The 25,038-nt window shown below is 45.1% G+C and overlaps 1 protein-coding gene across 6 annotated transcripts in view; it reads left to right on the top strand.

Moving 5' to 3' along the window:
* PTPRZ1 (protein tyrosine phosphatase receptor type Z1) overlaps positions 1-21,323 on the top strand; it is a 114,332-nt gene extending 93,009 nt beyond the window's left edge. For 4 of the 6 annotated variants that reach the window (XM_082239392.1, XM_082239390.1, XM_082239394.1 and 1 more), the window contains 13 exons: positions 1,661-1,743; positions 2,632-2,766; positions 3,271-3,405; positions 4,298-4,461; positions 5,172-5,307; positions 5,764-5,910; positions 6,942-7,035; positions 7,688-7,761; positions 9,351-9,479; positions 17,172-17,318; positions 18,037-18,179; positions 18,846-18,981; positions 20,283-21,323. In XM_082239392.1, the coding sequence (XP_082095518.1) occupies positions 1,661-1,743; positions 2,632-2,766; positions 3,271-3,405; positions 4,298-4,461; positions 5,172-5,307; positions 5,764-5,910; positions 6,942-7,035; positions 7,688-7,761; positions 9,351-9,479; positions 17,172-17,318; positions 18,037-18,179; positions 18,846-18,981; positions 20,283-20,423 (1,664 nt within the window). In that variant the 3' untranslated portion in view covers positions 20,424-21,323. Of the gene's footprint in view, positions 1-1,660; positions 1,744-2,631; positions 2,767-3,270; positions 3,406-4,297; positions 4,462-5,171; positions 5,308-5,763; positions 5,911-6,941; positions 7,036-7,687; positions 7,762-9,350; positions 9,480-17,168; positions 17,319-18,036; positions 18,180-18,845; positions 18,982-20,282 lie in introns of all 6 variants that reach the window. The other 2 variants (XM_082239391.1, XM_082239389.1) reach the window with 1 other exon arrangement.
* Positions 21,324-25,038: the final 3,715 nt, after the last annotated feature.

Here is a 25,038-nt window from a genome sequence, read left to right as displayed (position 1 = left end):
TTGGTCTGTTCCAGAGCCCCTTGAGTGCTCCAGGTATACTGGGTTCTTTCAGAAACTATTGAGGGCCCATGAAAATGTAATCAAGGCTCTCCTACATTTACAGAGCTTTCCCATCCATTTCCACAATAAGCATGTATCCCTTTGAATGTTCAGAACAGACCCCTATAGTGAAGTATATAGAGAATCCTTTTCTGATCCATGGGCACTCCTCCATACAGCCTCAATATCTGTAATAAATCACTAGAATGAAATAAGTGAGTTATAAGGCATAGGTATAACTAAATAAATATACAGTGGTTGTTTTAAGCTGCAGAGGGTGATGAGCTAGAATATTTTGGTGCTTAAAAAAATATTGCTAAGTTTCACCTAAGAAGGCCAATGTGAAATATCAAAGAAACATCTGCCTTTTAATGCTTTTTTTTTTTTACGAAAGGATAGGGGAAGAGACAGTACCTTCATTTTCCAAGTTAATCCCTCTTCAGTTTGACATAATGATGCCTTATCTTCTTTAAGAGCCAGAAGTCAGGAAATAAAATCAAGGGTTTACATGAAGATACAAATTTGCTGTTTGGAACTATATCCCAGGATTGGACATTGGTAAACCAGCCAGTGCCTATTGCAGTGCTGGATTTAGGCCAATGCTGGGGTGGGCAGTTCCCCCACATTAGGGTGCTGAGCCGAGGGGAAACAAAATTGAGAAGATCCATAATTGAGAAGAACCATTTTTGGGGTGCTCCAAATTTTGGCCACACATCGGGCGCCATATTACGAAGGTTTAACCAAGTCCACCCCTGCCTGTTATAGAAGGCCTGTGTGCAAATCTCACCCATGCATTCAGTTGCTCCACTCTTCCAAAAGGCCAAACATTCAGAGTATTTGCGCTCAAAACAAGATCTTCTGCATGCGTTGCTCTGGGATGAGTGGGCTGGTTGGACATGCACATGCACATGCGCCTCGCATAACAGATACTGCCTGTGTAAGGGCGAAAAAATGGAACCAAAATAAATGGAATAAAACCATATTGAAAAACAGTTTTCCCAATGCAGCCAAGACGTGGGCAAATAGTTACATGTCACAACCAGTAGGGCTTTCAGAATTTCATTTCTGTCCAAATACAGTTGTACCTTGGTTCTCAAACGCCCCAGAACTCGTATGTTTCGGCTCCTGATCGAAAACCAGAAGTGAGTGTTCTAGTTTTTGAACGTTATTTTGGAAGCTGAATGTCCGACGGGGCTTCCACGGCTTGTGATTGGCTGCAGGAGCTTCCTGCAGCCAGTCAGAAGCCGTGCTTTGGAAGTCGAACGTTTCGGAAGTCAAATGGATTTCCAGAACGGATTCTGTTCGACTTCCAAGGTACAACTGTATTGCAGATGGTGGCTGGTGCCCGTTGGAACTGGTAGGGTGGAAGGCAGGGTCGCACCAGAGCCAATGACAGGCAGAACCAACCCAATATCTGTTGAGTTCTACAACACTGAGAATGAGGAGGAAGGTGACGTGCAGTGCCACTCCTGTACTGGAGGGATGTAAGTGGGAAGGCAGCATGTGGGGACTGAAGTAGCTTCAGCTATCAATGTTGACTTTTAACTTTGGATGTTTACTTTCAAAGAATGAAAACCACTATTCTGAAAGCTGTTTATTCCAATGTTCTTTCTCAATTTAGATGATCATAGCAGAGTTAAACTTGCACAACTTGCAGACAAGGATGGAAAAGTAACTGACTACATTAATGCCAACTACGTAGATGTAAGTTCATCTTCCTATTTCACTGTCCTCCTTTACTGTGAGCTTGTGTTAGGGTTGTTCTTTCAAGCCACTAGAGCAGGACTTTGGGTGTAGCAGCAGCAGATGAGAGGGACGTTTTGTTTTCCACCATTGGAACAGATTGTGGCAATGGAGGGTTGGAGGAGGTAGAATGATGGAGTTCTGTTAAGTTATAGGCTAGGTAGAATAGATCAAGACTGGCTCTAGAAACTGGCCATGCAAACTAGGGCTGATGGGTGTTGGAATCCAACCATAGAATCATAGAATTGTAAAGTTGGAAGGGGCCACAAGGGTCATATAATCCAACCCTCTAGGATGCAGGAATCATTCACCCAACATGGGGCTCAAACCTTTCACCCTGGGATTAAGAGTCTCATGCTCTACCAATGGAACTATCCAATCACCAACATCTGGTTGACCACAGGTTGAACCTGTTCACCTTTATGCAGTGCATCTGGAATTCTGGATTTCATTAAGAGTCCCTTGCAATGCAGCCTGTAGCATCCTAAACATTGTTTCACTGGCATCAGCCCTGAAATGACTGTTAGGACCCATAGAATCAAAAAATTAAAGAGTTTGAAGGGACCCTGAGGGTCATCTAATTCAACTCCCTACAATGCAAAAATCTCAAATACAGGACAGATAGCCCCCCAACCTCTGCTTAAAAACCTCCAAGGAAGGAGCCCCCCCAACCTCCACTGTCGAACAGCTCTTAATCTCTTCCAGTGACAAGCTACCTTTATGTGAGCTGCTGCAAGGAGACGTATCACTAGGTCTCTATGGACTAGTTTCATGTCTTCCTTGCAATCAATTGATAGTTCTTTCCCTTTTATTCTGCTATATATTAATGGACAGTTTTCTTTTCCACAGGGCTACAACAGACCAAAAGCATATATTGCAGCTCAAGGGCCTTTAAAATCAACAGCAGAAGATTTCTGGAGAATGATCTGGGAACATAATGTGGAAGTCATTGTAATGATAACTAACCTGGTGGAGAAAGGAAGGGTATAAACATTCTTTATAAACATTTTCCTTTTAAATAGCACATTTCTCTCTGTGAATCTAGTTAATGCACTGAGGTTGTAAACCCATACACTTTCATAAGAATTATCCTCATTGAACAATTTGGGACTTATTTCTGAGAAAATATTCACAGTATTGTACTGCAAGATTCAATTCAATACTATGAATAATGATACTAAGGGATTCAAATAATATTCATATTCTTTGTATATAAATAGCAAGTCTGAGCAGCCTGGGGACCTGGGATTAGCTGGTGGGGACAAAAAAAATGTGGTTTCCCCCTTCTCCTTGCCATATTATTGATTAAAAAATACTTCCAATGTATTCCTAACCATGTCCACTCAGCAGCAAGTCCAGCTGAATTCAGTGGGGCTTACTTCCAGGTACATGGAGTTAGGATTGCAGTCTTTTTTATTTATTACACTCCACTTAATTTATGAAATGATAAAACATTGTTTTAACACTGTATATTCCTTTGGCTGTCAGAGAAAGTGTGACCAATACTGGCCTGCTGATGGTAGTGAAGAATATGGAAACTTTCTAGTCACTCAAAAGAGCATTCATGTACTTGCCTATTACACTGTGAGGAATTTTACTATTAGGAATACCAAGGTGAAAAAGGTAGGTGGCAGTACTAAATAGTTCCTGTAACTTTGATACAGGAAGAAATAAAAAATGTTTTGTATACCATTGTGAGACGCGATTGTTTTTATTGTTGCAAGGGAGTCAACCTACCAGTAAAATTCTCATTGGCTTCTGGGTTTAAAGTAAGCAGAGAAGTTCATTATATTATAATGATGTTCACAGGAAATTATTTTCTAGGGCCACACCTGATTAGCAACTTACTACAGAGCTTTTTTAGTGGCAGCACCTCAGTTGCTGAACTTAGGGCCCCCAATGTTAACATTAAGCCAATTTCTTTGCCTGCACATTTGGCTTCTGGTGGTTCCCTTACTGTGAGAAGTGTGGCTACAGGGAACCAGGCAGAGGGCCTTCTTGGTAGTCGTGTTCGCCCTATGGAAAGCCCATCAAATGTCAATGAAATAAACCAATATCTGACTCTTAGAAGACATTTGAAGGCAGACCTCTATAGGGAAGTTTTTAATGTTTGATGACTTACTGTGTTTTAATTTGTTGGAAGCCATCCAGATTGACTGGGGCAACCCAGTCAGATAGGCAGCATATGAATAAATTCATTGTTGTCGTTATTACTACAGTCCTCTTATTATGCTACTTTGTTATATCATGAGCTAGTTTCTTAATTTTTAGATGTTTTGACTATTCACTGTATTTTTTACGATGGCAGAAGGGTGGTGTAGAAATAAAATTTCCTCTCTATCATCCGTGTCCTGATCCTCTCTCTATAGATCATTTTATATATTCATCTCAGATGCCGTGGCTTTCTGTCTCTTCCCCAACATAGAATCTGAAAATTCATAGTTTGGGCAATTAGAAAATAATGTTTGTATTTCTTTTTTAAATATGCATTGCTCGCTAATTATTGTCATTTTAGGGTTCCCAAAAAGGAAGGCCTTGTGGTCGTGTAGTTTCTCAGTATCACTATACTCAGTGGCCTGATATGGGTGTTCCTGAATATACTTTGCCCGTGCTCACCTTTGTCCGAAAGGCATCGTACGCTAAACGTCACGCTGTAGGACCAGTTGTGGTTCATTGCAGGTCTGTTGTTTTTACCAAAGCAATTACTGCTCACATTATTTGCAAGAATAAAAACCAAATGAATGTTTTCTGGACCTATCATAATGTCTCTAATCAAGAGCTTCCTATGAAAATATGATGCATGTAGATCTTCCATGAAGGTGGCTTCCTAGTTCAGTTAAGAACATTTAACAAAGCAATCTTTGAACCATAATGTTCAGAATTGTTTCCTAATATGAGTTTTGTAAGCATACCACTGAGCCTCTTGGGCTTGCTGATCGAAAGGTTGGTGGTTCAAATCCCCGTGATGGAGTGCGCTCCCATTGCTCTGTCCCAGCTCCTGCCAACCTAGCAGTTCGAAAGTATGCCAGTGCAAGTAGATAAATAGGTACCACTGTGGTGGGAAGGTAAACGGTGCTTCTGTGCATTCTGGTTTCCATCACGGTGTTCCATAGCGGTTTAGTCATGCTGGCCACATGACTCAGAAAGCTGTCAGTGGACAAACACCAGCTCCCTTGGCCTGAAAGTGAGATGAACGCCACAACGCCATAGTCACCTTTGACTGGACTTAAAAAACACCCAAGGGTCCTTTATCTTTTTTACCTATACATAATACCAAACTTGTTTAATCCATGTCTTGCTTTGTTTCCATGAACAGATGGCTCTGGGCTGCTGCACTTTTGCTCTTTCTTAGATTCAGATTTATTCATTTTGTTTCCAATGTTTAACAGTGCTGGTGTTGGAAGGACGGGCACATACATAGTATTAGATAGTATGCTTCAGCAGATTCAGCACGAAGGGACTGTCAACATATTTGGATTCCTGAAGCACATACGGACGCAAAGGAACTATTTGGTGCAGACGGAGGTAAGAAAAAGTGTGTTCTTAATTCACAAAACCTCTTACAAGATTTTAAAACAGATCGAGAAACAAACTTACTAGAACTCTCTGGTACTAATTTAAACTGCAGCTTCCAAAAGACCAATTAAAAAAAGTTGTTTACCGTTCTCTAGCTCGAGCAAAAGTGCTTCCTAACTGCCAACGTATTGCTTCCGTACATTATTTCTTTTCCGGTAGACTTCTTATGAATTTTATAGTAATTTGGGAGATGAGAAATAGGAGACGTTGGTGTGCGGATCCACCCTGGTGGTAGATCAAACTGCAGCACCTTCAGAGTTGATGCTTTTCAAATAGAATCAAAGAATTGTAGGGTTGGAACAGACTCCCGACACTCAGGTAGCTGGCTTTTGGGCGGCAATAACAACTAATAATAAAACTGAAATGATTCGCTAATGTCTTTCTTTACTTTTTTTTAAAAAATAGGAGCAGTATGTCTTTATTCATGATGCACTTGTGGAGGCCATACTTAGCAAAGAAACAGAAGTACCTGAAAACCACATTCACGCTTATGTCAATTCACTCTTAATACCTGGACCAATGGGAAATACAAGATTAGAGAAACAATTCAAGGTGAGATCCCTTTGATTTCAAGGATTCAGGACAACCGATGCTGCACAAAAATGTCTATATGGCATTTGAATCGTAGGGCTGTTTTAATGAGTTCGATGGCCAACAGCCTGAAGCTAAAACTCACCTTTGAAGGAGCAGGTTCATAGTCTTGTTCTAGATTCAGCACTGCCACTTGAGCCCCAGGCAGTTTCTTTGGCAAGGAGACCAGCTATGACTTGTGTCCCATCTATGGCCATTCCTGGACTGGAAGAGCCTGGCCACAGTACTGCATACTCTGATAACCTCCTATTTGGAATACTGCAATGCTCTTTTGTGCTGTGTTTCCCTGAAAGACTGGCCAGAAACTGCCGCTAGTGTAGAATTCAGCATCTGCATCATGCCATAGAATACCCATTATTCAGAGCTCTGCATGGCCTGGGATGCAAGTATTTGTCAAAGCACTTCTTATATCATCTGACTGACGTTTTAAGATTGGTGGGAAAGGCCCTTCTCTGTGTCTCACTAAGTAGTGGCTGTTCTCTGCTGGTTAGAGACACAGGATTACACTTCACAAGTGGCTGTTGCATGCTGGTTAGTGATGTGGGATTGTACCTTCTCAGTGATGGATCCATCCCTATGTAACTCTCTTTCCCTGGAGCCATGCCGTGTTCTAATTTTAATGGGATTCCAACGCCAGATTAAAATGTAACTGCGTTTTCCAAGGCATTTGATGATTGAAATCTATTAGGATGTGCGAATCTGCCACTGTTTTTGCAGGGTTTTATAACTAATTTTAATTATTTGTTTTTATTACAGCATGTTGAAAACAAAGATGTGATTCTAAAAGTTCTAATAATAACTAAAATTAATTATTTAGTGGCTGAATTTACAATATAAGTAATCCTTTAAACTGGTATGAGAGCTGGGGTCATTGGCCACTGTAGCCTAATAAATATATGTAGTCCTGGCCTGAACCACATGTATATTGCATGTATATTTTTTGTGATTCACACAACCCAAAACTCTGTTCTTTTTCTTCATTTCTTCTTCAGCTTCTGAGCCAATCTAATATACAGCAGTGTGATTATTCTACTGCACTGAAACAGTGTAATAGAGAAAAGAACAGGACCTCATCCATAATTCCTGGTAGGTTTGTTGAGAATACCCTGAGTTTGACTACAAAATTAAACCAATATACCACTTATATCGCTTAGACCTGATTCAGCGTGCAGCCTAATGTGTTGGTGGATGATGAAAAAGACATGATATGGGTATAGCAAGTTGTGGCAAGTTGTTTTGGCTTCCTATACAGCTCAGACAATGTAATGTAAGTCATCATAAAGCCTCTTTGTCCACAGTTTGTGACAGTGTGATTCCAATAGTCGCAATTGCATTGGGGAACAGTTCCACATGAATGGCGTTGCATGGGACTTTGCATAATCCTGATGGACCAAAAAGAACAGTCCCATAAATTTCTGGAGTGGTGCAAGAGCTGTTTTTCCATCGCTTCAACCTGTGCCACTGCTGTAAGGGTGAAAGCCTACAACAAGAGCAGGATAATTAACCTGGGCCCTTTGACTTTCATCATTGCCCAGACAGACGGGAGGAAAAGACCTGTGGCATTTACCCTTCCTACACAATGGCAGAGCAGCTAGGTAATGGGTAATGTCGTTCCCTTGGCATTAAGTCAGTGGTTCTCCCAGATCTCTTGATTTGAAGAAATACAGAATCTGTGTTAATAGCAGGAATTTGCATGTATGCTAGAGAAAGTAAAATGGCTCTCGCATTTGTTTTACAGTGGAGAGATCTAGAGTTGGTATTCCATCGTTGTCTGGTGAAGGCACAGACTACATCAACGCTTCCTATATTATGGTGAGAGAGTTTCCTCCTAAATTATACTGTAATTTGAAAGCATCTGCGTATTTTTGCCAGCTTCTTGGAGAACACTTGGGTGATTGCACTCTGCACATGGCTTTTGTACAGGGGCGAAGGAAGGAGTCGCTACATATGACGCATGCGCCTCACGTAGCGACGGCGCACATGTGCCGTAGAGCAGTTGCCGCCGGCACCACTCCAGCGCCATACGGACGGTGCCGGGATCCCTCCGTCAGCGCTGTAGCCGCGAACACGGATGTAGCAGCGACAGAGAGATCCCAGCACCATCCGTACAGCACTGGAGCAAACTGTGTCACACCACACATGCACTGTACTTAGCAGTTTGCTGCCGGCACCGGGATCCTCTGCTCGCGACTGCAGCCGCGAACAGAGGATCTTCCAAAGGCAGCTGCGGCATCATGATGGGTGCGTACCCCGCCCCCCATTGCGACGCCACTGCTTTTGTGTGGAGTGTGGACATAGAAGATAACATAGAAATGCTCCCAAATGTTTTCGATAACTACCGTATTTTTCGCTCTATTGGACGCAGTTTTCCCCCTCCAAAAATTGAGGGGAAATGTGTGTGCGTCCTATGGAGCGAATGCAGGCTGCACGGGGCTATGGCACGCAGCCTCTCCCGGCAGGGAGTGATTGTGCGGGGCTAAAGAGGAAGCCAAAACAGCCAGCGTGATCCATCCCGCTGGCTGCCTTGGCTTGTGCCATAACCGTGCGCAACCCCTCCAGCAGGGAGAGGTTGTGCGCAGCCTGTACGCTGCTCTTTGGGGCTAGGGGGGGAGATTTTTTTATTGATTTCCCCGTCTAAAAACTAGGTGCGCCCTATGGTCCGGTGCGCCCTATGGTACGAAAAATACGGTATGCCTACCTGTGTCCTGCTAATTGCACTAATTTCTAGTTCCGATGTAATTCTTTAGCGTTGCTATGCTAGCTAACCATTATCAATGCCACCAACGCTCCAAAAAGAAAGCGACTGAGCATATCAGGGACATCATTAATCTATAACTCCTCAATTTTGCATATGGTTTTATAAGTGTAGAAAATAATGAAAGTAAGGAGGAACATTCAATCCAGAAACAAGGCCTCTGTTGTGCTAGCCTGTTCCACTTGCCTGTAGTGCAGCTAAGTCAGAATAATATAAAAATGTATTATAAAAATATTTTGAAACCTGAAAGTATTTGTTAGGATAGGAAAAACAGCTTCTAAACAGCTTATAAACTAAGCTAGTGAAATGAAGGCTATGGCTAGCTTGCATAATAAAATGAGTGCCTTCTATTTGCAGAGGAGTAATATTTATTTATATGTCACCTGTAAGCTGAAAGGGCTTCTAGGAAGCTAAACAAATAAATATATAAAAACAAGTTGGTAACTAAGCTAAAATTCTAGCTATGTCCTAGGATGATGCCATGAAGAGAAGAACTCAGAACTTTCTATGTGTAGAAGTGATGTGGAAAAACATAGCACGGGTTTAAACCTCATCTTGTATTTGTGAGAAGTAGACTGATTTGTTATTATTGTTATTATTTCTTGATAGGAACAGGGTAACCTCACTGCATGTATTTGTTTTGCAGGGTTATTATCAAAGTAATGAATACATTATTACCCAGCATCCTCTACTACATACTATCAAAGATTTCTGGAGAATGATATGGGACCACAATGCTCAGATAATTGTCATGCTTCCAGATAGTCAGAATATGGTAAGACTATATTAAAGAGTTAAATACTTCACTTTATAGCACAGCAAGAAACATAGAACACGAGATTTCATCTTTTCTTATAGTTACCATTCATCAAGTAATTATTTTGACATTAAGAATATGAAAATAAAATAAAGAGGGAGTTGGTGGTTAGTGATTTAATTTGTGTGCTGTGAGAATATTCTCAAAGCAGTGATAATTCTAATAAAGAACCAGTATTAAAATGTAGGAATTCTGAAGACTTTAGACCTAAACTGTGTGTTCTGGGCATCCATAGGAATAGCTTTGGACTGGAAAGTCATTCCTTCGCATGTAAGGATGACTTGATTTTTTAAAAAATATGAAATGAGGAATGGGGTGTTTTGCGAAGGGAAAGACCATGGTTTTAGCATAACATTAAAAGGTAAAGGGACCCCTGACCATTAGGTCCAGTTGTGTCCGACTTTGGGGATGCGGCGCTCATCTTGCTTTATTGGCCGAGGGAGCCGGCGTACAGCTTCCGGGTCATGTAGCCAGCATGACTTAAGCCGCTTCTGGCGAACCAGAGCAGCGCACGGAAACGCCGTTTACCTTCCCGCCAGAGCGGTACCTATTTATCTACTCTGACGTGCTTTCGAACTGCTAGGTTGGCAGGAGCAGGGACTGAGCAACGGGAGCTCACCCTGTCGTGGGGATTTGAACTGCCAACCTTCTGATCGGCAAGTCCTAGGCTCTGTGGTTTAACCCACAGCGCCACCCGCATCCCTTAACATTACTTGCATGTTTAATAATTTCAGTTAAGATTAAGTAGGGCATACACATCATTAGTACTGTTGTCAGGGGTTCAGAAGCAGAGACGCAGAGAAGGGTGGAAACAGAGAGCGAGGGGGAGGAAGCCGAAGGGAGAATGAGTGATGATGACGACCCGAGATCTCCAAGCCTAAGCAGTGAGTCAGAGGACTCCCAAAAGGGAGCCCCAGTGAGCAGAGCAAGGGGGGGATCCGGGGGGACACCCCAGGAGGAAGGGAACAGAGGAGATTCAGAGAGCAGCAGCTGGAAGTCGGGACCCACGCTCATAACTGAGGGCGGCAGCAGCTGGAAGTCGGGACCCACGCTCAAGACTGAGAGCAGCAGGGAGGAAGGTAGCCAGGCATCGGGTTCCGGAGGCTGTCAGCAGGAGGGAGGGCACGAGTCAGGGGTGGTCACGCCCTCCTCAGAGAGCGAGGCAACGGTTAAGAGGAAAGTAGAGAGTTGGGCGCGCGCGCCAAGTTCAAATGCAGCGGAAGCTGGAGCAGTAAGCAGCCCGGAGAGTGAGCCAGGTCCTAAAGCCCGCCGCAAGGAGGCAGAAGGATCAGGGGGGTCAGCGTCAGAGGAGAGTAGAAGGGAGGAGGCCCAGGGGGGCAGAAGGACCCAGAGACGTAGGGAGAGGCGAAGGAGGTGGAGCAAGGCTAGGGTATTAAGCTGGTGTGCAAGAGGCGGGGACTCAGACGGGTCTTCGCCGACCTAGAGCAGAAGGTGTAGAGCTGCACGCTGCAGTTCGGAAATGAAACCTGTAACTCAATAAAGACTCTTTTAAAGTGGACGCTGTGTGGCGTGGTCCTATGTGAGCTGGGACCTGGTAGCAGCTCTGACAGTAAGACCCGTCTCTTCAAAGCTTCAGAAACCTGAAATCTCGCAGCGGGAGCAGAAGCCGCTAGGGGAGGAAGAGGGGTGTCTGTAAGCGAGCTCACAAAGGTTAGCAAGATGACGGAAGAACAGAGGATCTCCGCGCTGCAAGAGGCAGTGACCCAGTTGTCCTCAGAGGTATTGGCTTCCAAGAAACGGGAGGAGGAGACTACAGCCGCCTACAGAGACCTACACGCCAGGTTTGAAATGCTTGTTAAGCAAGGGCAACCGGGACCCAGACCGGAGGGCGTGGGATTGGCACGGAGAGCAGGAGGGCTTGTGGCTCACTTCGATGGGACTTTGCAACAGTACCCTAATTTTAGAGCAGACGTAATGTGCGCACTGCAACTGCTGGCAAAAGACTTTAGAGATGAGGAAGAGAAGGTGGGATTCATATTGTCCCATTTGCATGGGGATGCCAAAGCCTGGCTGCGCAATTTGTGGAGGGATAAAGATCCGGCGCTTCAGAATGCAGATGCCTTTATCAAAGCGATGGATGCGTGTTTTTTGTCTACTATTGATGTGGATCTTGCCAGACGGGAGATTCATGGACTAAAACAAGGGAGGGCGAGCGTCCGGCAGTATCACGCCCGATTTTTTGCGCTGGTCAGTGCTTTAGAATGGGATCGGGATTCGCCCCCTGTCAGAGACCTTTTCTGGGAGGGTCTAAGTTCAGCGGTTAAGGATGAAATTGCAAGGGGGGAGAGGCCCCGAAGCACGCAGGAGGTGGTCCAAAGGGCGCTGACTGTGGGGGTGAGGCTGGAAGAACGTCCATGGTGCAGAGATGAAGGACGTGGAGGGCGCGAAGCAGCGAGAAGTTTCTCTTTCGTTCCGAGGGAAGCAGCGCGTGCGCAATCCACACCTCCGCCAGGAGGGGGAGGGGAACCGATGGAGGTTGGAGGTGCAAGGGCTCAGTCAGCAGCCAGAGCCCTAGCACCGGCAGCAGTGAAAGCGAAGCCTCCTAGAGGGAACAGGAAGTGTTACATCTGCGAGGATCCAGGCCATTTGGCGAAGGAGTGTCCCCGGAGGCTCCACAAGCACACTGCAGCCTCAGCAATGGTGACTGCAGCAACGCAGCAAGGAGAACCACAGCAGGGAAACGACAATGTCTGGCTGGAGACGGAGGCACTGGGGCCCAGCCAGACGCATCTGTGAAGCAGTCCCCAGCAATCTTGCAACCCACGGATCCCCTCCCACCCAAACCAGTAGTGCAGCTCACAGCATCTCTCCAGCTACCCGACGGCGTCACTATCGAAGTGCCGCTTTCTGTGGATTCTGGAAGCAACGCAGACTTTATAGCGCAGAGCTTTGTGGAGCAGCACGCTATACAGCTATTGCCTGCCACTCTGCCCCTGCAAGTCGTCACAGTGGATGGCAGAGAGTTGCTAGGGGGGCAGGTGGTGAAGCAGACGCCACCGATGGTGATGCGCCTTGGCAACCACAGGGAAGTCATCAGTTTTAATGTCACCCAACTGTCGGACACGCCCATTGTGTTGGGCATGAGTTGGCTGGACAGGCACAGTCCGACACTGGCTTGGTACCAGAGACAACTGATCTTCGGCTCCTCTTATTGCGCAGAACACTGCATCCTGCCCCGACGGGAGGGAGAGGAGGAGGAATCACAACTGCAGTTGGGAACGTTGCAAGCGGTCCCCCACAAATACGCGAGCTTTTTGGAGGTCTTCTGCGAGAAGGAGGCGGACAAGCTACCCCCTCACCGGCCATATGACTGCAAGATTGACCTCCTACCGGGGGCGACGCTGCCGAAGGGGCGGCTATACTCCATGTCTGAAGATGAAATGCAGGAACTCAAACAGTTCATCGAGCATAATCTGGAGCGTGGATTCATCAGAGAGTCCAAGGCAGTGGGGGGCAGTCCCGTTTTCTTCGTGAAAAAGAAAGACACGCCCCAAAAAAGACTAGTTGTGGACTACCGCCTTTTGAACCAGATGACCAAACCGTCTGATTACCCCATGCCCAGGATTGACGACTTCCTCGCGACGGTGCGCAAGGGACGCGTGTTCACCAAGTTGGACCTGCGAGGGGCGTACAATCTCATCCGCATGCGGGAGGGCGATGAGTGGAAGACGGCCATGTTCACACCGCTGGGCACCTACGAATACAGAGTTATGCCCTTTGGATTACAAAATGGCTCTCACTGTTTTCAAGCTTTTATGCATCACGTGTTGGAGGGACTCCTCTACAAGACATGCGTCTGCTTCCTGGATGACATCCTGATTTTCTCTGACTCGCAGCAAGCTCACGACCGAGACGTGAGGGAGGTGCTCAGCAGGTTGCAACAACATAGACTGTACGCCAAGCTGGAGAAGTGCCAGTTCGACACGACGGAGGTGGATTTCCTGGGATACAAGTTGTCGGACAAGGGGATAGCCATGGACAGCACCAAGGTTCGTGCGGTATTGGATTGGAAAAGCCCGCGCAACCGGAAGGAGGTCCAGCGGTTTGTCGGCTTCGCCAACTTCTATCGCAAGTTTATCAAGGGGTTCGCGATGCAGACGGCAGCAATTACGGACACGCTCAGCTCCAAAAAAAAGAAATTCATCTGGACGGAGCAGGCGGAACAGTCCTTTCAAGCGCTCAAGCATCTCTTCGCATCGGAGAAGCAACTGCTGCATATCGACCCCAGTAAACCGTTGAGGGTAGAGACAGACGCGTCAGACAGAGCCGTGGGAGCTGTCCTGCTGCAGCGAGACCCGCAGGGGGTGTGGCGGCCGGGAGCGTTCTACTCCAGAAAGCTCAGCAAGTCGGAGCAGAACTACACCATCTGGGACAGGGAGTTGCTGGCCATTCATGCAGCTTTCAAGGCGTGGAGGCACTTCCTAATCGGCGCCAAGCACACGGTGCAGGTCTGCACGGACCACAAGAATCTGGAGCACTGGCGCACGGCTCAGTTCCTGAACCAGAGGCAGATACGTTGGGCGGAGTTCTTTGCTGACTTCAATTTCCGAATAGAGTACGTCCCAGGCGACACCAACATCATGGCGGATGCACTGTCCCGAAAACCGCAATACCTAGAAGAGGTGACGCCAGCGGCGGCCATGCACATCTTCGCACCGACGGCGTGGGCGTGTGCCTCAGCTACAGTAGACCTGGATGCGGTGCGACGTGCATTGCGGGACGACTCATTCGCGCAAGACAAGATGGCGGAACTGCTCAGAGGCACGGCTACCACGGACGAGTTCCAGGTGCGGGACGGCTTGCTCCTACGCAAAGGGGCTGTCTATGTACCAGGAGACGACCTTCGCGCCAAGGTACTGCAACAGTTGCACGACGCACCCACGGCCGGTCACTTTGGCACAGAGAAAACGATGGAATTAGTCGCGAGAGACTTCTGGTGGCCCAGGCTGAGAGGAGAGGTCGCGGACTACGTCGCGAGGTGCGACACCTGCCAGAGGGCCAAGCCGGTACACAGACCACCGGCGGGACTGTTAGAACCGCTGCAAACACCGTTTGAACCGTGGGAGAGGGTGGCCCTGGACTTTGTGACGGATTTACCCAACTCGAGAGGCAAGACAGCTGTGCTAGTGGTGGTGGACTTGTTCACCAAGATGGCACATTTCATTCCGTGTGCGAAGGTGGCCACGGCGGAACAAACCGCCAAACTGTTCATAGATCACGTGTTCAAAGTGCATGGCCTGCCACGGTCTATCCTGTCCGACCGCGGACGCCAGTTCATCTCGTCTTTCTGGCAGAAGCTGATGGGTTTTCTAAATGTCAAGGTCAATCTGGCATCAGCAAGACACCCGCAGACCAACGGGCAAGCAGAGAGGGTCAATGCCATCATGCAGCAGTACCTGAGATGCTATGCTAATCAACAGCCTGCGACGTGGGTGGATTACCTGCCGCTAGCCGAGTTCGCTTACAACAACACGAAGCACGTGTCCACAGGAGTGACGCCGTTCTTTGCCAACAATGGGAGGAATCCCAGAACCTTCCCGGGACTGGAGAGAGTGGGGGAAGGAGAACCACAGACGGCGGACGCGTTCGCGTCAGAGCTGCAGGCGGTCCACGATCAACTCAGACGGCAGCTGGAGCTAGCTAAGCACGCCTACAAGGTGCAAGCTGACAAGCACAGGCGGGTTGGCGAAGTGATCCAAGTGGGAGACTGGGTCTGGTTGGCAGCCCACGCAGTGCCGACCAGGTCGCTTGCCAAGAAGAAGTTGGGGCACAAGCAGATCGGTCCGTACCAAGTCGAAGCGCAGATCAACCCGGTAGCCTTCCGACTGGCGCTGCCGGAGGGTTCCAGAATGCATCCGGTGTTCCACAGGTCGGTGCTCACTCCCTACAAGGCACCTCACAGGTTCCAGGAGCCAGGGACGGCGCCAAGTCCGCTCCGGGAACGGACGGAGACGCGGGGGGTGAAGCACCAGGACCACATCAACGAGGTCACGGAGATTTTGGACTCCAGATGGGGAGAAGAGGGAGTCGAATACCTCTTAGCCAGAGAGGGCACCCGGGCCAGCGCCAATAGCTGGGTACCAGACTACGCTTTGGAGGAACCCCTGCTCAAGGACGAGTTTCATGCCCTCTTCCCACACAAACCCATGCCAGCGAGCTTCTTCGACGACTGGTTGTTCACACCCACACTTTCTTCCAGCACGTTCCATGGATTCGACTCAGAAGGGGAACCCGCACGGAGCACCCGTTCCCCAGAAGGTTCACCGGCAGGTTCGGCATCAGGCAACTCGTATTGGTGGGACGATCGACCAGAGGAGCGATGGCGCAGGAAGTGGCTGGAGATGCCAGGTCGAGCGACCGACGCAGAGACTGACATGGACGTGTTCGGGGAGGACCTCGGGTTCGAGCACGGCGGTACAGAGATGGAAGAGCAACAAGTCAACGTCGACGACCGCGAGGGGGAAGACTCGGAGGTCTTCAGTTGGCGGCCACCCACGGGGAGTGACCTGTATCCAGCATTCCCTCCCATGATGATGGAGCGCCCAGCACCCACACCTGACAGCGGGGAGGGGGGAAGGGGGGGCTTCGAGGGGGGGATGGATGTCAGGGGTTCAGAAGCAGAGACGCAGAGAAGGGTGGAAACAGAGAGCGAGGGGGAGGAAGCCGAAGGGAGAATGAGTGATGATGACGACCCGAGATCTCCAAGCCTAAGCAGTGAGTCAGAGGACTCCCAAAAGGGAGCCCCAGTGAGCAGAGCAAGGGGGGGATCCGGGGGGACACCCCAGGAGGAAGGGAACAGAGGAGATTCAGAGAGCAGCAGCTGGAAGTCGGGACCCACGCTCATAACTGAGGGCGGCAGCAGCTGGAAGTCGGGACCCACGCTCAAGACTGAGAGCAGCAGGGAGGAAGGTAGCCAGGCATCGGGTTCCGGAGGCTGTCAGCAGGAGGGAGGGCACGAGTCAGGGGTGGTCACGCCCTCCTCAGAGAGCGAGGCAACGGTTAAGAGGAAAGTAGAGAGTTGGGCGCGCGCGCCAAGTTCAAATGCAGCGGAAGCTGGAGCAGTAAGCAGCCCGGAGAGTGAGCCAGGTCCTAAAGCCCGCCGCAAGGAGGCAGAAGGATCAGGGGGGTCAGCGTCAGAGGAGAGTAGAAGGGAGGAGGCCCAGGGGGGCAGAAGGACCCAGAGACGTAGGGAGAGGCGAAGGAGGTGGAGCAAGGCTAGGGTATTAAGCTGGTGTGCAAGAGGCGGGGACTCAGACGGGTCTTCGCCGACCTAGAGCAGAAGGTGTAGAGCTGCACGCTGCAGTTCGGAAATGAAACCTGTAACTCAATAAAGACTCTTTTAAAGTGGACGCTGTGTGGCGTGGTCCTATGTGAGCTGGGACCTGGTAGCAGCTCTGACAACTGTGTATTTTATTTATTTGCTTCACAAAACAACTGGATATAGCTATAGTTTATAACTAATTTGGAGTTTGTTTAGAAGCATGTTTTTTTCCCCAGCCAGAACTAAGTTCTGGCACCTCTCAGGTGGTCTCCATTGCCCACCAACAAGGAGGTGTTCATCGTGAAATTCTAGCATCTCTTTTCTAGAAAAATAGCACTGTTTAGAAGTGTTTCTTTTTCTTTTAGCAGGCTGAAGATGAATTTGTATACTGGCCAAACAAAGAAGACCCTATAAATTGTGAGAGCTTTAAAGTCAGCCTGATTTCCGAAGAACACAAATGCTTGTCAAATGAAGAGAAGCTTATAATCCAGGATTTCATTTTAGAAGCTACACAGGTACTCTTGATACCACGCCTTATAGCTGGAGACTAAACAACTAAACAACAACAAAACTATGATCTGAATTGCTAACTAAAAAACATACCCAAGAGTAAATTGCAGAGTTAATTTCCCCCCCAAAAGTAAACAAACCAAAAACACACACTCCCAAACACCTTTTTTTTTGTTTTCACGAGGGACTTCAATATTTTGCAGTAAGGTGCATGTATGTAAAACATGCTATAGTGGTTTCTGCTAATAAAATAATCCTATGATGAAAAAGTTAGTATTTCTAACTTGTCAGATTGGCTTTTATCTCTGTATTGTTGTAATTGCAAAAGGCACAATAAGACTATGGACACCATCCATCTCAGTTAGTCTTGAACCCTCCCAAGCAATTATATTGCTAGCAACTTTAAGTCACTTTGCTATTCAGGATGATGCCATTATGAAGATACATATTCCTTGATTTGGATTATCAATCCAAACAAACCGAGAAATAAAAATAATCCATTCTGCTCATGACAATCCCCCCCCAACCTCTTTTTTATGGGCCATTGGCCCACAGGTGAGGGAGAGGCAAATTTATGAGCAGACACACAGACTGACGTCTTTGAAAGCATAAGATCATGAGAGCTGAAAGATGAATGTGTGACAGCTGGCTCAATACATGCCTTTTTATACACAGAACAATAATCAATAGAAGGTATAAATTCTGTGTCTTTTTTCTATTTAGGATGATTATGTGCTTGAAGTGAGGCATTTTCAGTGTCCGAAATGGCCAAATCCAGACAGTCCTATTAGTAAAACATTTGAACTCATAAATGTCATCAAAGAAGAAACTTCCAACAGAGATGGACCCATGATTGTGCATGATGAGTAAGTACCTACCTGCTGCAGTTGCTGAAATCCTATTACAGTGGTACCTCTGGTTACGAACTTAATTCGTTCTGGAGGTCCGGTCTTAACCTGAAACCGTTCTTAACCGTTCTTAACCTGAGGTACCACTTTAGCTAATGGGGCCTCCCGCTGCCACCGCCACGTGATTTCTGTTCTTAACCTGAGTTTGTAACCCGAGGTACCACTGTATCTCTGGGTGCGTTTCACACAGCAACTGCAGATTTACCAAACCTATATTTTTGGGTGACAGTCACCCAAATATTATATTCTTTATAAAACTATATACTCAGCATGATGTTAACCATGCCTTCCTGGCTCAGACGTCTTCTGAGCTCTAATAGACACATTTCATCACTGCTGGTCATAAGACCTTGTATGGGGAATATTTAAAGACATTCCCTCTCTAGGTAAAAAAGGAAGGCATGCAAAATGTATACATTGCGACAAATAGATGCAAACACTGGTTGTAAGAATGAAACTATATAAATACCCTTATTTATAAATTAACATGTTTTAGTGGTCAGATTTGCACCATTGTTTAGGAAATAGATAAAGTAAGCAAGAAAAAGAGAGACTTGATTTAAGTGTAGAAAGTGACTATTTCTGCATGTGTATTTTGTATTTATTTATTTTTTGCCCTCAAAGGCATGGAGGAGTGACAGCAGGTACCTTCTGTGCATTAACGACACTAATGCATCAGCTAGAAAATGAAAACTGTGTGGACGTTTATCACGTAGCTAAGATGATAAATCTGATGAGGCCTGGAGTCTTCACAGACATTGTAAGTAAATAAATAAATATCTGGCACAATTTTCTTATGTGTTATGAAATTCCCATCAAGGAAAGAACCACATTATATGCTTTTTATTTTTACTTACCACTGTATTACATTTATATCCCACCTCTTCTCCAAAGAGCTCATGGGTGTGGGGTACACAATTCTTTTTTTCCATATTTTATCCTCACGAAAACTCTGAGGTAGGTTAGGGTGAGAGATTTTGATTGACTCAACTCAGCAAGCTTCATAGCTAAGCTAGTATTTGAACCCTGGTCTCCTAAGCCCTAGTTCAACACTCTAACCACCACATAATTGCTCTATAAAAAAATAGGGTTAAAACTATGGTAATTGAGTGTTACATAATTCCCCAGGTAATATGAAGAATTACATAAAGGTTGGATATATACTTCAGCAGCTACCATCTTATTTTGCTTTGCTAGCCAGCCTCCCATTATAGCATTTAACGACTCGGAAATGTGTTTTAAGGTCCCCATGTCATTCTAATTCAGGGAAACAATCTTAAACCACTCTTCCTTGCCATAGCAACCCAGAGTCAGTTACACAGAGGTTAAAATACAACATGTCTAGTAAAGCAGCAGGAATAAAATATCTGGCATCACACAGACTAATATTTAGCAAGGGCGTGTTCAAAATTCATAAGGAGTTTCTGCCAGTCATATCTCAGATGAGAAGGAATTGCATAACTGAGGCATCATCTAAAAAGGCTTTGCATAAAGGTTGTGTGTTTCTGCAATATTTGGGGTTCCCTGAGCACCCCATTCTCTCTCACAGACAATATGTTTCTGAATGCCAGTTGCTGGAAACCTCAGGAGGGAGTGTTGACATGTACAGTGGTTCCTCAGAAGTAAAACGGAATCTGTCCCGGAAGTCCGTTCGACTTTGGAAACCAAGGTGCAGCTTCCAATTGGCTGCAGGAAGCTCCTGCAGCCAATCAGAAGCCATGGAAGCTGCGTTGGACATTCAGGTTCCAAAGAACGTTCGCAAACCAGAACACTCACTTCCGGGTTTGCGGCGTTCGGGAGCCAAAACGTTCGACTTGCAAGGCGTTCAGGATCCAAGGTACGACTGTATTCAGGCCCTGCTTAGGGGTTTCCCACACAGGCTGGCCAATGAGAGAGCAGAATACTGGCCTCATCCAGCAGGTTCTCATTGTGTTCACCCTATTTTGGCTACAATACGACCGCCACTCACCATCTGAACTTGCAAATGGGGTGTGTGGGGGTGTGATTCTTATTGTTCGGACCAAACACACTAACCTTCTACTTTACCCCACCCCCTTTTAGGACCAGTATCAGTTCCTCTACAAAACTATTCTCAGTCTTGTTAGCTCAAGGCAAGAAGAAAACCCTTCAGTATCTATAGACAGTAATGGTTCAGCTTTACCAGACGGCAACGCAGCGGAAAGCTTGGAATCTTTAGTTTGACTATGAACGGAACATGGCAATGGTTATCAAGAGCTGGAAATTCCACTACTGTTGCTTTTAATTTTTAAAAATTGTGTGGGGCAGTGAGGGTGAGGTGGGGTTGGAAGAAACGTCCAGCTATTCGATAATCTTTTTATTTCCCTTGTTCAAAAGAAACTGTTGTTACAACTGGCTCTATTACTGAACTTATATCATTAACTATGTGTGCCTTTTTGAAAGACTCATTGTAATGCATTTTGTTATGTTTGGACTAATTTGATTGAACTATACTGTGTTTCTAAGAATGAAACTGTGGTCTCTTTTACAGTAATAGTTTCTAATTCCTTTGGTTTTATTTTAAATTATTTTTTAAATCATAACTATAGATGCTAAAGTTCCTAGCAACAAATGTCATGTTTCAGTATCCCTTTACTTGCTGTTATTTATAGGATTCCTTACATTTGCTAGAAATCTAACTTTTAATATGGTAGAATGTAAATATAATTCTCTTCTCTGTAATATTCAACATTTTAAAACTTTTGGTAGGCATTTAGAATAGCTGATACTTACTGTAAATATTTCTAGAGTGGATTCCATGGACCAAATTTATATTTATAATTGTAGATTTTTATATTTTACTACAAAGTCAGTTTTCTAGTTCTGTGTAATTGCATTGTTAAAATGATGTAGTTCAGTACCTGTTTTTAATTTTAACAAAAAAACAAACAAAAAACTTCTGATATATTATCCCATGCATCCTAAGTGAGTAACCATATCTCTGCATGCAGTTTTAACTTTTGTGGGAAATTGAAAATATACTTGTTTTGAAATAAGAAGTTTCTATGAGAATAACATCTGTACTCAGCATTGTTTAAAGTGTTTTTATCCAAGGCATTGCAAAAATAAATATCAATATTCCAACTACTGTAAATATATATATGCTTTAAACAAGATCTGCCTCATCAGTGCTGAACATCCAATATTGCAGCATCAAGTTTCACTCCCAGGGGCATGTCTGTTCATTTTTTTCAAGGGCAAAATAGATTTCAGTGAGGCAGGGTAAAAATAAATAAATCAGTAAATATATTAAATACTACAAGATACTGCAGACCCCCTTACCACAATTAAAACCAATGGGAGCAGAGCATGAATTAAACCATACCCAATGGTCTAAACCACCATTCAAATCCATCTCAGCCAAAAGAACTTACTCTAACACCATGGAAACTGGTGTTGGAAACACCATGGAAACAGATACACCCAGGAACTTCATCTAAATGCTGGAGAGGCTGCACCAGAATTGGCACGTACCTCTGCATGTGGTGGGAATGCCCGAAAGTCCAACCTTTCTGGATATCAGTGCTGCAGGAAATTTCCAAGATAACAAAACAGCTAATAGAAGCAACTCCAGAACTCACCTTATTAAGTATCTTCCAGGACAACAACGCACATGAGTGCATATGTCACTCTCAACTGCTAGAAGTATCACAACTAGACACTGGAAGGACCTATCAGGAGCGTACATAGACCACTGGTACCAAAACGTATGGGAAACCACCCTACTAGAAAAGTTAACCAACAAACTCAAAGCAGCACAGGGACAAGCTATGGAAGATGCCTTCACCTTAGTGTGGTTCCCCTGTATTACATCCTCAGCACAACAGGACAATGGCCTGTCCCCTCCAACAGTAAATGAATCAATATAGCCCACCTGACCCAACAACCTAGCCCGCCTCCCTCACACAAATAAGCCACACCACAGTCAACTAAACACAACCAACCAAGCTCGGGAACCCCTAACCTCATGAACAAAAATAAATACATAAACAAAGGACCTAACCCATGATGTGATGCTGACACTATGAATAGGCAATATAACAATATCCCCTCCCCAACTGCAAGATGTCTATGACAAAAATGTCTCTCACCAAACTGTTAAAAAATAGACTATAAAGTGAAAGCGGAGACACTAGACGTACTGTTCCTCATTTATCTATTTGCTATGTAACACACAAAAAATCAAATTTAAACGATATTGTTTTAATTAAAAAAAGCACAAATTTTGAAAGGCCTAGTCACCAACTGCAAAAGAAAAGAAGTGAAAGCAAAAACACACCAGTAGTATATTTTCTGAACATTGTGTGGATACATCTGTATACCTCTTAATAACTAGAGAGAGATGTGCCGCCGATAGATCAGCACATGTGATCAGAAACAGGAGAGGAAGACTAGATCTTTCCATGTATGCCCTTTTCCTAAATGGCACACTATTCTCAGATTGCTTGCTAAACGGATGTCGTACACTGACAGCTTTAGCAGTTCCAGTCACCTTTCAGGAGGTACAGTAAAACAACGGGGTTGAACCTGCAAAAAAGGCAACCAGTGCTGTCGCTGTTTATTGTTACAAAGTGCATGCTTGCTGCTACCTCAGGGATCACTCCAGTCCAGGGGTCAGCAACCTTTTTCAGCCATAGGCCGGTCCACCGTCCCTCAGACCATGTGGTGGGCCAGACTATATTTTTTTGGGGGGGAAATATGAACAAACTCCTATGCCCCACAAACAACCCAGAGATGCATTTTAAATAAAAGGACACATTCTACTCATGTAAAAACACGTCGATTCCCAGACCGTCCGCGGGCCAGATTGAGAAGGCGATTGGGCCATATCCTGCCCGTGGGCTTTGGGTGGCCTACCCCTGCTCTAGTCTGAGCAGCTACCGGAGAAGACAATGAGCTGCCTTCAAAAAGAAAGTAAATCCAAATTTGCATTTAAAGTACACACCGGAGAAGGTAGCTTTTATGTTCCAGATGCACGGCCTTAAAAGGCAAAACAATTTTCACTGGGACAGTTCATCCTGCCCCCTTATTTGTTCCAAAACAAGCACTGAGCATAAGCAGCCCCAATAATTCTTCTTCATAATATCTCTGGGGATGTAAGTGCCACGGGGTTAATTATGATCTTACGGCTGCTTCTATAACCCCATTTCCTAATCCTCTTTCCTTCTATTTTCTCTCCCACCCCATAATCCTAGGGCACAGAGCAATTCAGATAATCAATGAGGATATAATGATCTTGTGCACCACTTATTTGACCCAGGAAAATCAACCTGGTTGTGAACTGAAGTTGCAATCCTAAAATCACTTACTATGGCGCAAATGCCCCCCATTAGAATGTTACACTAAGATAGCCACCTTTATACAAAACTTCATTGAAGGGGTGTTATTTTAAGTAAGTAAATAAATAAAACAAAGCAAGGAATTGTCTGCTGCTTGCAATGTTTCCTTCCATCAACATCTGTAATCACATTCATCATTTTAGCATGCTGACTAGTTATTTAAACATAAGTCCTTGGAATAATCTCTTTAGCAACACATTGGGTTTTGATCTGGGGCAAAAAGGAATAAGAAATCTTTCATAATCTTCAATTTGTCCTGGATTATTCATTTTAATAAATGTGCATCGGTTCCTAAATTGAGCTAGCAAACAGTCTCAGACAAAAATGACATATTCTAATTAATTTTTATTGTAATCCATGCTGCAGACTCAAAAGATACAGAGCCTACTTCGGTAAACTGGGTCAAGTGTGGAAAATATGCTGTTTCACTTATTGCAAGTGTCCCAAGACATTTAACTAGCAATGCCCATTTAACTTTTGTTTGCCTTTATCAGACTACAAAAAATGCAAACTTGACAATAGCTACCTAGTTAGTACGAACACAGGACAGGACAGCATCGAAGTAACAACAACAAAAATGGAAAACCAGGACGTGAACTTGATACGGGTGCCAGGAAAAGATTTATCCAGGTTGCAATCCCACACTTATTTGGGAGTAAAGTCTGCAGAACTTAGTGGTACTCGCTTCTAATCTAAGTAAACCTGCATGGGATCGTATTTGCCTAACACATTTCAAAAGCACAGTCATCTAGGAAAATCAACATGAGGTCACTACCAACATTTTGAAATGCCACTTTTAACTTTGATGAGAGTTTGTTTTGAAATTGTTGCCATTTAACCGTTTGACAAAATGTTGTCTGTTTTCTTACATTGATTCTTGTTTTGTACTACAGCTCGTCACACGACAGGCATCCTGGGCTCAGCTACAGAACTGCAAATAAAACGTTTTACATGTGTTGTAAAGTGCAATATACAAATGTGACAATAGATGGTGAGACTGAGCTATGGAAAATTCAACGTATTTTTCAAAACGTTTTTTTTAAAAAGCATTTTCACAGCGTTTTTAATATGTGTGTTGATTCCACCCCATCAAAATGTGATGGGCAACTTAATAGGTGCTTTTCTTGGCACAGGTTTGAGGTAAAGAATATAAGAAGATTCTGGCCAGATCCACCTAAATTTGCTTCCCACAAGGTCAGCCAAATGCCTCCAGATAACCTATGAACCATCAGTATTCACGGCTGTGATTCCTCGAGGTTACATAGAACCTACTAGCAGAATAACAAATCTAGCCATTGAAAGGAGACCCACATTTTCACACACACACGTGTGCTTTTCTACAATAAAACAACCTTCACCCCTAAACTACATTTTCCCACACATGCTAAACAAATTTCACTTACCCAAGTAGCTTAAAAAAAACCTCCCAGAAAGATATTCCACTACCTCACTAACCTTAA

This window comes from Podarcis vaucheri (genome assembly GCF_965113315.1).
Source record: "Podarcis vaucheri genome assembly, chromosome: 10".
NCBI classification, from domain to species: domain Eukaryota; kingdom Metazoa; phylum Chordata; class Lepidosauria; order Squamata; family Lacertidae; genus Podarcis; species Podarcis vaucheri.
This window is presented reverse-complemented; position numbering and strand designations above follow the sequence as displayed.